Source organism: Magallana gigas, chromosome 7, assembly GCF_963853765.1.
Source record: "Magallana gigas chromosome 7, xbMagGiga1.1, whole genome shotgun sequence".
Lineage (NCBI taxonomy): Eukaryota > Metazoa > Mollusca > Bivalvia > Ostreida > Ostreidae > Magallana > Magallana gigas.
In genome coordinates this window covers 29,968,420-29,982,291 of record NC_088859.1, presented here as the reverse complement: position 1 = coordinate 29,982,291, position 13,872 = coordinate 29,968,420, and the positions used below count along the sequence as shown (strand labels likewise).

Sequence of the window (13,872 nt, the reverse complement as noted above, 5' to 3'; positions counted from 1 at the left end):
ATAAAATTTGTAAAACGGTATTTGCATCTGCAATTAGCTAATTGCAAGACATCGAGGGAAAAGGAGGCAGATGGTGTACAATACATTCCCCTATAATCGAAGTCAAGTTTGAATAACGTTGGTTTGTTTATTTCTACTGAATAATACAGATACATCAAGTGACGTCAGCATTTGGTACTGAGAGTTCTTTGGGAATTGCTTTCTGTTCCACCTGTACCACAAAATTTAATTCTACAAAAGATGAAAAAGAAAAAAATAAGCATTAAGAGGGCTCGATGGTCGTCGCCATTTTTAGACTGTATTGTTCTCCTTAAGAAGGAGAGCTCCATATAAAAATATAGAAAATACCCAAATTTTAAAGGTTAAAATTACGGATTTTTTCCTAACTAAATAATAGTTTATAGCCAAAACATCATTCTAAAATTATAGGTAGATCTGATGGTTAACTTGTTGACCATCCAGTGTCCTTAAAATATGAAAAGTGTGGTCGTTAGTCAATCTGTTGATCAATTGTGGTTAATTTTTATGCGTCGCAGTTTGTTGTCCATATTAGTTTGATCATTTAAGCATTGAATCATTATTTTTTGAAAGATGTGGTCTCATAACTGCAACGGTGTGTGCATACAAATTGAATAACGCGCGCTAGCGCGTTATGATAATTTGTTTGCACACACCGTTGCAGTTATGAGACCACATCTTTCAAAAAATAATGATTCAATGCTTATATTTACGTTTTTAAACATTTATTTCCTTCCCGCAAATATGATTTGTTTTTGAAAAGCTCTGACTTATTCAACGAGTAATGCGAAATTAACGGAAGAGTCATTGGAACAGCCGAATTATGCTGACAAAAATAGTGCACAGCGTTTTAAATTCTAATTACACAATTTTATTTTTCTTTCTGTGATTTAATGATTTTACTTTTTGTACACTAAGAAATTAATCAATTGAATTCATTTAACCATCAATGAAATATTATAATCAGCGTAAGTATAATATCAGGTCGTGATCCGGTTTGAAGTCGCGAGAAGAGTCAGTCATGTTCTTCGAGAAATACTGAAGGAATACTGAATGTATTCCTACGCACCAGTTTTGGTGATTGGGTCTTCTGTGTTATGCGTAAATATCACTCAAATCAACCAATGCAATTTAATAGAGGGAAAGAAAGTAAATGTAAATATTTAGCTGTGTACAACAAAGCCCAATCTTCACCAAATAACTGGTTTTGCATCGTCCTATCGAAAGTTGCGTACATTCATTGTAAATAATTTGACCACATCCCCTTAAACCTTGATTTTGGGCTCAAGATTGTGTTAATGAAGGGTAGTGGTTTATATAGCTCATGAATATTCATTTGATTATTTGTTTCTGTTCTCTTGATATGAAGTGTGCCATGTCGTGATAAATAGTGACTGTTTAGGAGGGTAAGAGTTGAAATTGACACCCCAAGAAAACCATTGTCAACCGACGCGAAGCGGATGTTGACAATGATTTTCGAGGGGTGTCAATTTTAACTCTTACTCTCCTAATCTGGCACTATTTATTTTATTATACTGAATGTCTTGATTTTCAAGAAAACTTTACTGATTTTATATAGAAGTGGCCTGAATTCTATGGTGAACCGTACGCGCATAATTTTCGCGCATGTAACAATTTGTTGTGTTACTCGTTGCCAAGCGTGTTGCTAACGCTGAGGGTAATAGAACGGATTATCAACTGCGTCTGAACCAATCAGATATCAGTATTTAACATGAAAGTATAATAATGGTCAATAAAGACTATGAATAGTAAAAATCGTGTGTTGCGTTACTGATCAGTTCTGATAGACCCAGTTAATTATATACATGTAAAGACCTTTAGCCCTTTTTCGGTACTCATTGTCTGCATCTTCAATCATAATTTGTCCAATAAATGGTTTTGTCACTTAGTCTTGTTGATCAAGACGTTAAGGTTGGTTAAATATGAATTGATCATCTATATGAAATAAGCCGAGATCGTGTTTGTTCTGCAAATCTTACTTTTGAAAAGAATCTCCGGCTACAACTTCAACGCTTTGGAAAAACAACTCCGGGTGTCTGAGATGAAATGGGTTCCACTGGAATGGATTGATACTGATGCCGTGATGAACCCAATGCAGGGACACGTCGCGAATCTCGCCGATGTTGTGGGGCACGGCTATGAGAAACGAGTAGCTCTGGCCGGGGTTGAAATAGACATAGCTACGAATGAAGAATGGTGATAGGTTTACAATGCAAACCAATCATTGTTTTTTCAATTCGCCATTTTATTAAAAAAAAATATTCAAAAATCGGTCGTAGTTTTAAAAAATAAAGACCAGTTTGGTAGCTTTCTTACTCGTCGGTGACCACTCTTTCACCAAGTTGCCCGTTCGTGCCATGTATGTTTGCCCTGAGTTCACCGCGCCATTGATGGGAGCCCGATGGATTGCCCAAAGTCACATGGAGAGCGTAGTGATATTCTGAACACCAGATTCAACAGAAAGAAGGGGAAGAAATTACTTCTCTCTCCTCACTCTCTTTACCAATTTCTTTCTTTCAAAACGAGAAACAATTGAAATGCTTTCTCACCACAATATGGGGCTCGTGATGTTGTTTTCATAAAAAACTTTTTGCCGTAAGCGCTTTTTACAGATTTTAACTCGTCGGCATGGTAACCCATTTTACCACAACCGCCTGGTACAGTACAGTCTAAATGACATGTGCCATCCTGAAAATGGGTCACAAAAATGCAGTTCACGTCTTGGAAACAAGATCGAAATAATACGAAAATGATTTTTGATGGCATATAGGCGGTACCTGAAAGTGTTCGAAAGAATCACAACTGTAGCCTTCGAATGGACATTGGCTGTTGATTGATTCCGTAAAATACTCATAAGCTCGTAAGTGGTTGCATGCAATAAATTGTTTTGTCCCTGAAACATTGTTATATAACGAATAAAGATAAGATATAACCTGAAGGTCCACCCTGGAGTATTTCGAAGAAAAATTTTGAATAGTTAAGATAACCGTCATATATTCCTCCCTGTATCAATATTTGGGTTACTGGGTCGGCGTTGCATCCGGGTTGATCTTTGCCGCCATTTGGATAAAAGTCCACGTGACCCACAGCTTGCATCATTCCAAATCCTACAATCAAAAATAATATATTCATAGTAGCCGAGCGTACACAGAGACCAAGTTAGATTGTCCACAGAAGAGCAAATTTTGCTGCCGTGTGCTGACCGATGTTTGGGACCAAGTTCTCGGAGTCTGTATGTAAAGCGTCAACAAAAATTGCGTCTGAAGGATCTAAGCGGACAGCTATGTCAGTGTTTGCAAAGTAGGGTCCAGCAGGATCAAGACCTGGAAAATAATAATATAATAATAAAAGAATGGCATTTTCCATGGAGCATAAACAATAACTATAACCGTGAAGCAGAAGAGACCGATCACTGTGATAGGTTACCCGTGATTCTCCCCAGGTTGGGCGTCTTTTCTCCAGCGTACCCAGCAATGTGAGCGCCAAGACTGTGTCCAATGACGTGGATCTTTGTTGGATCGGCATTGGAAACTCTCTGAATGATAAAACACCTCTCGAATGATCATATAACAACAGTTTAGCCCAAAATTAAATACCACATGTATACTCAATTGGGAATTCATACGTTTGTCTGTGTTATATAGTTACGGTTGTATTTTTCTTCCGTCTTACCTGTAAGACTTTGATGAGCTTAGCAATTTCCGCTCCAACAACACGTGTGTTAGCTGTGGCCTGGGTGTATGGGAATGAAGACCCACCGCCCCAGTCAATCAGAATGACGTTCAAGTCGTCCGCCTTCAGAAACGCATCCTTCATTTTCTGCGAAAAATAAATGGATAAACTTACTCGGAATTGACATTCCAATGCAGTCTAAAATACCATGCTTTATTTACAACGGCGACGTACCGCCATCCAGTCGACGAAACCATTTTCGAGGAATCCATGCGATACGAATTTGGTGTCTTTCGTTCTATCAAAGTGGGAATTCCGAATGCTGTCATAGTCATTGGCGACGAGTTGAGTGTAATGTCCTCTGTTCGATCTAGTATACAGGAAGAACCTCGTGTTGATCTTCTCTGGTCTCTGAGGGAGGATGTTCAGGGGCCGATGGATGCTCCAAAAGGGACTTCCCGTGCTGTAGCATCCAAGGTCGTCATAGCAAACACTAGAGCCTGTTGAGCAGATTCAATCACAGGAAAACGATTTCAACGATGCTGCACTCGTTAAAAAGACGTTGGAGGTATTATCATACTATAACTTTTGAATTTACTGGGCGAGCTATTTACACCCACCAAGTAGATTCAAAATTCACAGAATGACAGTATTGCTATCTTTACTGTTTAACATGTTGAAGTAGGACATGACTTTTAAAAACATGTTAAATTCTATATATATGTACATGTACTTACGTTTATGAAGATTATGTAATGTTTCTGCCTGGTCCTCACTCAGTGTTCGGGCATTTACCCCTGTGAGAGTCCAGATTGAAACCAAAACAAGCACCTGCCACATCATGTCGCCAGACGTCCCTGACGGTGACAAGAAAGCCGGGCCTTATCACTTCAGCTGACCTACTCGTGGATTCCATGTTACGAAATTCCAATCTATTTCCTTTTCTTGAGTTAGAAATAGTTCCATGGCAATTTTTTTTTAAGAATCCACAAATTGTCTGATTGAATTTATCAATTCTGTACTTAATTTATGTACCGTTGATAAGGTTTTAAACCCGTTTACAAGAAAACATTGCCTGATTGAATTTATTGAATCTGCACTTAAGTTATGTACCGTTGACAACATTTCAACCGTTTACAAAAAAACATTGTCTGATTGGATTTATCAAATAAACATTACTTAAATTATGTACCGTTGACAACATTACTTAAATTATGTACCGTTGACAACATTTCAAAACCGTTTACAAGAATTACATTGTCTGATTGAATTTATGAATAATTACTCTGTACTAGTACTTAAGTTATGTACCGTTGACAACATTTTAACACCGCTTACAAGAATCACATTGTAAAATTGAATTGATCAAGTCTGAAGTAAAGTTATGTACTGTTAATAACATTTTAACACAGTTTACAAGAATTACAGTGTCTGATTGAATTTATTAAGTCTGAACTTAAGCTATGTACCGTTGACAACATTTTATTACCGTTTACATGATCACATTGTACAATTGAATTTATCAAGTATGTTATGTACCGTTAATAATGTTTCAAAGCCGTTTACAAGAATCACATTGTCTGATTGAATTTATCAAATGAACATGTACTTAAATTGTGTACCGTTGACAACATTTCAAAACCGTTTACAAGAATCACAGTGTCTGGTTGAATTTATTAACAGTCACTCAGTACTAGTACTTAACTTTTGCAACATTTTAACACAGTTTACAAGAATTACAATGTCTGATTGAATTTATTAAGTCTGTACTTAAGTTATGTACCGTTGTTAAAACCGTTTACAAGAATCACATTGTAAAATTGAATCTATTAAGTCTGTACCTAAGTGATGTACCGTTGTTAAAACCGTTTACAAGAATCACAATGTAAAATTGATTTTATTAAGTCTGTACCTAAGTTATGTTTTGTTGACAACGTTTCAAAACCGTTTACAAGGATTGGTTTAATTTCAATTTCGATATGAAGTGTGTTTGAAAGCACTGCACGACATTCCAAATTATGTGAAAAAAAGAACAATTCGTCAGGACTACATTGAAAAGAATCTTAATTGAAACAAACAGTTCAATTTTTAATGAAAGACAAAGTTAATAGATAACACAAAGAACAAAACACAGAAAACAGGTTTAACTAACATTATATTAGTCTAATATTAATATTCATCATCAAGAAGATTGGTGCATGAATCGTAAGTTATATCAAACACGTGCCATAACTAATCAATGTAGTAAAACATCGCGATAACTAGTATCATATTGCACTCAAATAAAGAGATAAAATCGTGCTGATACCAAGAACTGAATGTAACGTTGGTTTTTTGGTGACATCTTTATCTATTGCGTTTCAATCGCATCTTATACGTAGTAACCTTTAGGCAGGCTGTGTTACTATAATTAAACTGTACCTTTGACGCCTAGTGAACACGTCTTATCTCATCCCAGACTTTTGTCTATCATTTGGGGCGCTTTTTCTTTTAAATTGATCGAGTAACATGCATATGACACCATAAGACAACACATTCTGATGTGGTTGCAATCCAATAAATGGGAAAAAAAAGTTTTTTCGCCTGATGTTTCATTATTTGAATCGGTCGATTTGTATCTTCCAATTCAGCGGTAATTTTTTTTCGCTATTGATTCGTTTGATTTGGTTGTTATTTTCTCTTTGGTTGTTTTCACGAAAGACAACAAAAGCAAATATAAAGCAAAAAAAAAAACCCAAGCTAGACCCTCTGTGTTACAAGGACTTCACACAGCACCAATGCCTGAGCATTGTTTTCATTTGTTTCCTTTCGAATCACCACGTATCTACAACAAAGCAAAAAAAAAAATATTAAAAACTTAATATAGAATAAGGACGACTTTGTCTTAGCCTGGCCATTTTTTAACCTCAACCTCAAGCCAACCCCCCCCCCCCCCTTTAAACTGTTATTTATACAGTGTATACCTTTTATTAACCCCCATAAGCACTAGGTTTGCCCGAATATAAACTAACTTTAGTCTATTCTGACACATGTAATGATAATCTATAGATAAATACAGAAGTGGTACTAGTGTAACCTTTTTAACCTATCTTATACACGTTCATGTATAATTGTCTTACGGACACATCTTTCTACGTTCTATGGATATTCTTCTTTTGAAAAATAGAAGAAAAAAACCAATAAAGATTAAAAAAAACCATCGATTTAAAATTTTTCGCGTATATGAAAAGATTAGATTCAAAGTCACTGCGTAAATTCATGGAGCTGGTTTTTTTTTTTTTGGGGGGGGGGGGGGGGGTTTGGTTTTTTTTTTTGTAAACCCGATACTAGTATCGAAATTTACGAAACAAACAATAATGATTAAAATTTTAAAAAATAAACAATTATTAAAATTTAAAAAGAATAAGCTTTAGAAAGTAATAAATGAATATACTCGATGAGGATTTTTTTCTCCCCGTCCCCAAAATTTTCTTTGACCACTAATATCATTTAAACATCAAAGAACTGGAAGTACTTATGGGAGTTTTTTTTTTTTACAATGTAATAATTAAGTCGTTGTCTGTAATAACACTACGAATCGATTTAATAAAATAAATGTATAGCCCTGTACATTTTTCAATGACTATATTTTAATATTTCATCGTATAATTGCTGAAAATTATATAAATATCATAATAAAAAATCATTCTTTGCTCAAATATGGTCGGGCGTGATCAAACCTACAATGGCATTAATAATGCCTTCGAGCTTTATCAGCTGTTTATTGGTTTTTATCATCCCGACCATATTTGAACTCCTCAAAATCAGTCCGGCGTTTGTCTTCCTTCGGTAATTTCTCTTTGGAAAATCAAAGATCTTAACAATCTCTGATCCTTAGCAATGTTCGATAACTCTTAATCATCCGGAATTTTTTTATCCGCATAAATCTAGACAAATTTAATTAATCTTGAAGTGAACATGTATATATACGCTAAGTCATTCAACGAGCGGCTCCACGGAGACCTAATACCTAGAGGTCAAGGGGTTCAAGCGACCGTTGCACCGGTACAACCTTTTTTCAAATTTGATCCCAAATTGAATACAATATTTATTTCATAATATTCATTGTGGGAAAAATTGCAATAACTTCGTAAAATTCATGGATACTATCAATTGAAAGACTTTCTTTTTTTTAATTTCATTTTTAAAAGTTTAAAGGATAAAAAAGTTTAACATTTTTAGGATGAAAATGATACTTTGAGGCTGAGGATCGGAGAACCTTAAAATACTTTTTAGATTATATTTAATATTGTAATAAAGTGACTTGATTCGAAACATACGAGCAATTTAACCGATTTTTTAGAGTGTTTCTGCTAAATATATCCCTCAAGGATTATATATGTAGCATTCAAATCCCATTGAAATTTTTTGTCAAATGTTATTATAAATTCAAAGCCATTTCCATAAATATTGGTAACATGTTTTCAATAAAAATCGATATGCATAATTTGCACAATTTTGCTGATTGATTATTGGTAATCGTAGAGCCTATATTCATAAAGAAAATGATCCGAGTGACTGAATAGAAACGATTTTTTAAACATGAGAATGGAAAACGTTTCAGGAGGGACACTTTTCCGCTCACAAGCATTCCATTTTTTTATGATTATGTACTGGAACATTTCATTTCAATTGATCAGTGTTTTAAATCTACAAGTTTCTATTCAAAATAAAAAAAAGTATAAAGAATTGTGAAATATTTTTGACAATCTGTCATCAGAAGAGAACCTTTTCCTGCAGACGGTGAAACTGATTCTCGACAAAAGTAGTGCCAAGATCTGAACAGAGCTTGCATTGATTGGCTTAATGGACCAGTTAATTTTGCATTCCCAACTTCATTCCAATTAAATTCCAACTTCCCGTTGGTAATAACCCCCGTTTCTGACTAGTTTTACTACCAATTATGACGTAACAATGTCCCCACCTTCCGTCTGTGTTTTGGCCACAGCTAGTAATGATTGATTTCGAGATCTCACTCTGTCGATAACAAAGTGCCCCACTCTTGGAATTGACATCGGCGAAACTTGGTTCTGTCTTCTGAATCGATATACTTATATTTTGAAGACCTGTAAGTCAAGACATTGTTTTAATTCATGTACAAAGTTTAAACAAATCGACCCCTTTCCACACCCCTTTTTACTAAACCTAGGTGATTCTCTTTCCAAAGCATTTAATGGTTTTCTGAAACATTCCCATTATTGCTTTAGATCGGAGATTCGTTTAAAAAGTAAATAAGAAGTCTGGATGGTCGAAAAATTATTCATTAGACCTCTCATAAGATTTTTAATATGATGTATTTGACTATAAGTTATCATTTTATTTAGTTAGGAAAAATTCAAAATATCATTACTTAAAATTTTGAACATTGTTCTATATCGTTAAACAGAGCTCTTCATCTCTAGGAGGTTTCTATTGTCGTCTAAAAATGGCCATGGCCATCTGATCCCTTAAATTTGCAGCATATTGCCGATACCTTCATTAGGGCCTTTGATTATCACAGCCTCGATTGGTCGGATAGCCTGTAGATCAACCCACCAGCTTGGCGATATTTCCTCATCTAAATTAGATTTAATTTATTATACAAAATTTAAGTGTTTGTGCGCAGTGAAATGTTTTGCTGTTAAAGACATTTTGTAAATTTGAAAATTCTAAAGAAGGGTTAGGGAACAAAGCTATTCAGTTAAATGCTGATTTTCTGGGTTTTTTTATTGTTGATATCTACCGGAAGTTACCTGTCTGTGAACACGTTTCGCTGTTTCCATCCACTGCTAACCTAGAGTACCCATCGGCAGCTGTTGTCACGCGGTCAGAACTCTGTTTTGTTGGTTTTTCAAGAGCGAAGTTGTTTGTGGCAATAAATTGATCTGTCGGTTGACAGTAAAACAGTGAACATTCACAGATTTCCAATAAATGTTGCCAGCAAAACGATTAATAATATTGTATTTATTATGCCTTATTAAAATAAACGTTGTAATGAATTAGATTTTGGTGGGGAAATGGAATGACCCGACTACCTCGATCTGGAGTGGACTGGACTACTCCAGGGGTATATAAACAACTGTCCTGAAGAATCTGGGAGACTCGTCAGAGAACAATGGAGTACAGAGGTCAAGATAGAAAGAGAGGTAGGGTCAGGTAAAGACTAGTGGCAAGAAACCCAGGGAAATGAGGCGAGGTGCTTGGTGTAGTAAATCTGAAGAAGATTGAGACACCGAGTACCTCTCTCTCAATAGGAACCGGGTATAGAAAAACGGCACAGAAAGCCCGTCTAATACATTAGCCCATTTATTATTTATTTATTTAGTATGAAAAGTTGAATCTACAAAAGTTTTGTTTTAATGATACTACAGACAAAGAAATAAGTACAGACTTATTCAGTCAATAAAGGTCATTCTTACATCATGGTATCGAGTGTGATAATATTTAATCTTGATATTGCAATTTTAATCAATTACTATACCAATCATAATAAACTCGTATAGTTCGAGGAAAATTGATTTGATATATCATCACCGATAACCCAGGACAAAAAATGTTACAATATCAATCTAAAGGGATTTGGACACGATTTGAGCTCAAAATTTGAATTTTGTTTTTCTAATTTTAATTTTTAGAATGGTTAATATGGGTATTTTTAATGCTTGTCAAAAATTGATAGTCAAATATTGAGTTATAAGCAAGATACAGAGTTTGAAAATATTTGTTCTGTATACAAAGCTTGAGCTTTGTTATGGTTTACATTTATTTTTACTGGAATAAGTCTCAATTAAATGTTACTTTTTTCTGTTTATTGTATTATCTATGAACACGTTGAATCAGTTTACATTGTTCCCGCAAGTCATGTCATTTGGTCAAAGAAATGGTAATTCCATACTTTACATTTTTTGTAAACAAATATAAGACTTGAGCTTTGTTTACATAACAATGATTTCTTATGTATCAATGTATCTCTCTTATAACTTGACTTCCAACATTCAAATTTTGGTCAATCATTCAAAATGAGCAAGTAAACCATTTTATACATTAAAAAAAAAAAAAAAAAAAAAAAATTTGATCTAAAATCGCGTCCAAGTCCCTTTAACATGTAGCAATAATTTACAGGTACTGAAATCAAAACTTTCCTTTTAACGTTCCATTTCTTATTTATTTATTTAGTATGAAAAGTTGAATCTACAAAAGTTTTGTTTTAATGATACTACAGACAAAGAAATAAGTACAGACTTATTCAGTCAATAAAGGTCATTCTTATATCATGGTATCGAGTGTGATAATATTTAATCTTGATATTGCAATTTTAATCAATGAAAAGCATGAGTGTTTAACGCATTTTTATAATCTGGGTATTATGTAAAAATATTGAATCTGTGTTGTTAAGATTATCTGCTCGAAAAAATCAAACTAATGAATGTACTGAAACTCGTATTTTTTATCCCCCCCCCTTCTGAAAAAACCCCAAAAACCACCAAAAAAACCCCACCATAATCAACTTTAGAAGATATCACTGCACATTGCACTTGATTTTGGAACAAATAGATTGAGGCTCACGACATTTGCGGACCACGATATATTAAACCTGATCGATTCAAAGTTTTCAAAACTAAAACTTAGTAGAACCTATGTAATTGTGTTGATTTTTAAAAAAAAAAAAATACACATTAAAACGATCTACCTCAGAAAAACCATATCGTCTGTCCAATATTTACAGTACACGAATATTTACTGTACACAAATATTTACTGTATACAAATATAACAACTGTACCTATGTACATTTCTCTTTATTCAGAATATCTTGATCAATTAATAATAATACTATTATCATTTATTTAAAAAAAATACGATTTTGCCAGATGATGTATGAATAATAATTTTGTAACTTTCTATTTATTTACATATATACTAAATCGACTGATATAATAGGTGCCATTACTACTTTTATTACTATTATATTTATTATTATATATTCGATACTTCGATACTTCAAATTCATGTGCACATTAATTTGTTACATGTATCATTATAAATAAATGAAAAAAAATATATCTGTATTGTTTATGCGTCCTAAAATTAGCTGACCATTTCGTTTAAAATCTTGAATTCTAAAACTGGAAATATGACCACATGTAAACATGCACATTCAACACCGTATCGACATCACTCCTAAATTAAGGAGGCTGGATGATCAACACATTAATCATCAGATCTTCCCTACTCTATTAAAATATATGATATTTCGGGCCATAAGCATTTATTTAGCCAAAAAAAAGTCCCATTATATAACTTTTGTTTTAAAATTTGAACATTTTTCCTATATACAGAGATCTTAAAAAGGAGGTAAATATAGCCTAATAATGGCAACAACCATCCAACGTTCTTAAGAGAGGCTGTATGTGTCTCGTAACCGTTACCGGCATTTGTGCTATTTCTGTATCTTTAGAATTTACATATAGTTAATATTCGAAGGTTTCAATTTTGGGTGAATTTTGTAAATTGTGCATATTCGTGAAAACGCAAATTCGTGGATAATCTATTATATTTACCAAGTATACTCTTGACATGCTGTTTACTTCGATGAACATTTAAATATGTGGGATCTGCTGACCAACGGAAACCTCGAAAATGTATGCCCAACGAATAATGATGAAACCATGCACAGAACATTTAATGTTAATCAGTGCGATTGCATATAGTAAGTAATAAATAAACTTAAGGTGGTGAGGGACACCTCCATGTTATGACGTATTTTTTACCGATATAAACACTAAAATCTAGTATAATCTAATAATTTTTTTTCTTTCCCAAAATTGCCATCTAACGGTTCGAATCCCGCTGGGACTTTTAAATTTTCAAAACGTATTCTTTGATGTAAAGTTTGAAAATTCTAAACTGGTGAAAGTATTTTATTTTTAATGTACTTTAATCCAGACAGATGTCCCAGACCACCTTATATAATATGCTTTATTTTTATTATAAAAGAACATCCAAAAAAATCGAAAAATGCAAGAAGAATATAATGTAAACAAATTATTTGAAATTTTATTCTCAAGCATTTTTTAAATCAATAACTTTGTATGCATCGAGTGTTTTATCACTGCGACCCGATACGCAAAGATTCCCTAATTTTTCTTCCGGCGTTAATTAACCGGAAATGAAGGAAAATCTAGCTTTATGTTGCCAGTAGAAGCGGATATTACTTACCGACATTTTCCTCGATAAAGCGCTCACTCCAAGCCACCTGAAATCAATCAATGTAAAATTTCAACAGTGACATGATAAATACTCAAGTAATTTTTGGAGGAAAGACACACACACATTCTCTCTCTCTCTCTCTCTCTCTCTCTCTCTCTCTCTCTCTCTCTCTCTCACCTCTTCATCCCTGTTGCATTGGTTGACTCTAATGGTACCGGCCACCATCAATACCAGAGATATTGCAAACAAAAGGCACCCACATATAAGATACACGAATCGCAATCTTCTCGAGGCGCATGACGCTTTCGATTTGGTCAAGACGGGTACGTACTTTCTGATCATTTTAATGTTTGAAGACGCCAGCAAATGTCGCTCGTCACCGGGCAGTGAGGTTCCTTCCGGAGAAATCCTGGCATCTTGATTCTGTGGGTTCGCTTCGTTCATATTCCTATCGGAGGCTACTCAACTCTGACTGCCGTTCATTTACGTTCTACATATGTATATATATGTAGAAAGATCGCTTGCAAAAGAAAATGAGCCCACATAAATCGATAATATTGCTGTCAGCTTTTGCGTTTTGAAATTCGCTCACGCGGTTCATTATTCAATTTATACCTGTAAGAGAGGGATCAAATATCCGTCAATTTCACAGTTCGTGACGAATTATTTATTTCATTTTTTTTTTTTTTTTTTTTGTGTTTATTTTTTTAACACTTTTTTTTATATAATTCATATTAAAAAGTACGTGCATATAGATTTAGTCAGTGATGTAGGATAATATGATGTCTTTCGGAATGGAAAATAGCAATATCGTCGTGATTCAAGACAATATTTACGAGATATTATACATCTATAAAAGTGAGATATACATGTTGTCAGACATAAAAGTTCGGATGGACTACCTGGGAACTAGAGTGTCATCTATAGTAACAAC

The 13,872-nt window shown here is 34.1% G+C and overlaps 2 protein-coding genes across 2 annotated transcripts; both read right to left on the bottom strand.

Annotated features, from left to right (window-relative positions):
* Positions 1-113: 113 nt before the first annotated feature.
* Positions 114-4,609, bottom strand: LOC105329276 (pancreatic triacylglycerol lipase). The gene is made up of 11 exons (XM_011430468.4): positions 4,449-4,609; positions 3,946-4,211; positions 3,712-3,858; positions 3,466-3,574; positions 3,243-3,362; positions 3,027-3,146; positions 2,817-2,932; positions 2,589-2,727; positions 2,356-2,479; positions 2,019-2,219; positions 114-231 (listed from the first exon to the last, which is right to left on the bottom strand). The coding sequence occupies exons 1-11, from the start codon at positions 4,552-4,554 to the stop codon at positions 165-167; spliced, it is 1,515 nt and encodes a 504-aa protein (XP_011428770.3). The 5' UTR covers positions 4,555-4,609; the 3' UTR covers positions 114-164.
* A 1,148-nt stretch (positions 4,610-5,757) lies between these two features.
* LOC105329275 (uncharacterized) lies at positions 5,758-13,464 on the bottom strand. The gene is made up of 6 exons (XM_011430467.4): positions 13,116-13,464; positions 12,948-12,984; positions 9,483-9,614; positions 9,224-9,307; positions 8,675-8,816; positions 5,758-6,535 (listed from the first exon to the last, which is right to left on the bottom strand). The coding sequence occupies exons 1-6, from the start codon at positions 13,380-13,382 to the stop codon at positions 6,451-6,453; spliced, it is 747 nt and encodes a 248-aa protein (XP_011428769.3). The 5' UTR covers positions 13,383-13,464; the 3' UTR covers positions 5,758-6,450.
* Between the last annotated feature and the right edge of the window lie 408 nt (positions 13,465-13,872).

What these genes read in the sequence shown, in the direction of transcription:
- LOC105329275 (XM_011430467.4), bottom strand. Translation starts at nt 13,382, where the DNA reads ATGAACGAAGCGAACCCACAGAATCAAGATGCCAGGATTTCTCCGGAA. An exon ending in AATGCAACAGGGATGAAGAG is followed by an intron (nt 12,985 to 13,115) that starts GTGAGAGAGAGA and finishes GATTGATTTCAG; the next exon opens with GTGGCTTGGAGTGAGCGCTT. An exon ending in GGCCAAAACACAGACGGAAG is followed by an intron (nt 6,536 to 8,674) that starts GTGGGGACATTG and finishes GCTTTGTTGTAG; the next exon opens with ATACGTGGTGATTCGAAAGG.
- LOC105329276 (XM_011430468.4), bottom strand. Translation starts at nt 4,554, where the DNA reads ATGATGTGGCAGGTGCTTGTTTTGGTTTCAATCTGGACTCTCACAGGG. An exon ending in ATCACGAGCCCCATATTGTG is followed by an intron (nt 2,480 to 2,588) that starts GTGAGAAAGCAT and finishes TCTGGTGTTCAG; the next exon opens with AATATCACTACGCTCTCCAT. An exon ending in GCCGGAGATTCTTTTCAAAA is followed by an intron (nt 232 to 2,018) that starts GTAAGATTTGCA and finishes CATCTTTTGTAG; the next exon opens with AATTAAATTTTGTGGTACAG.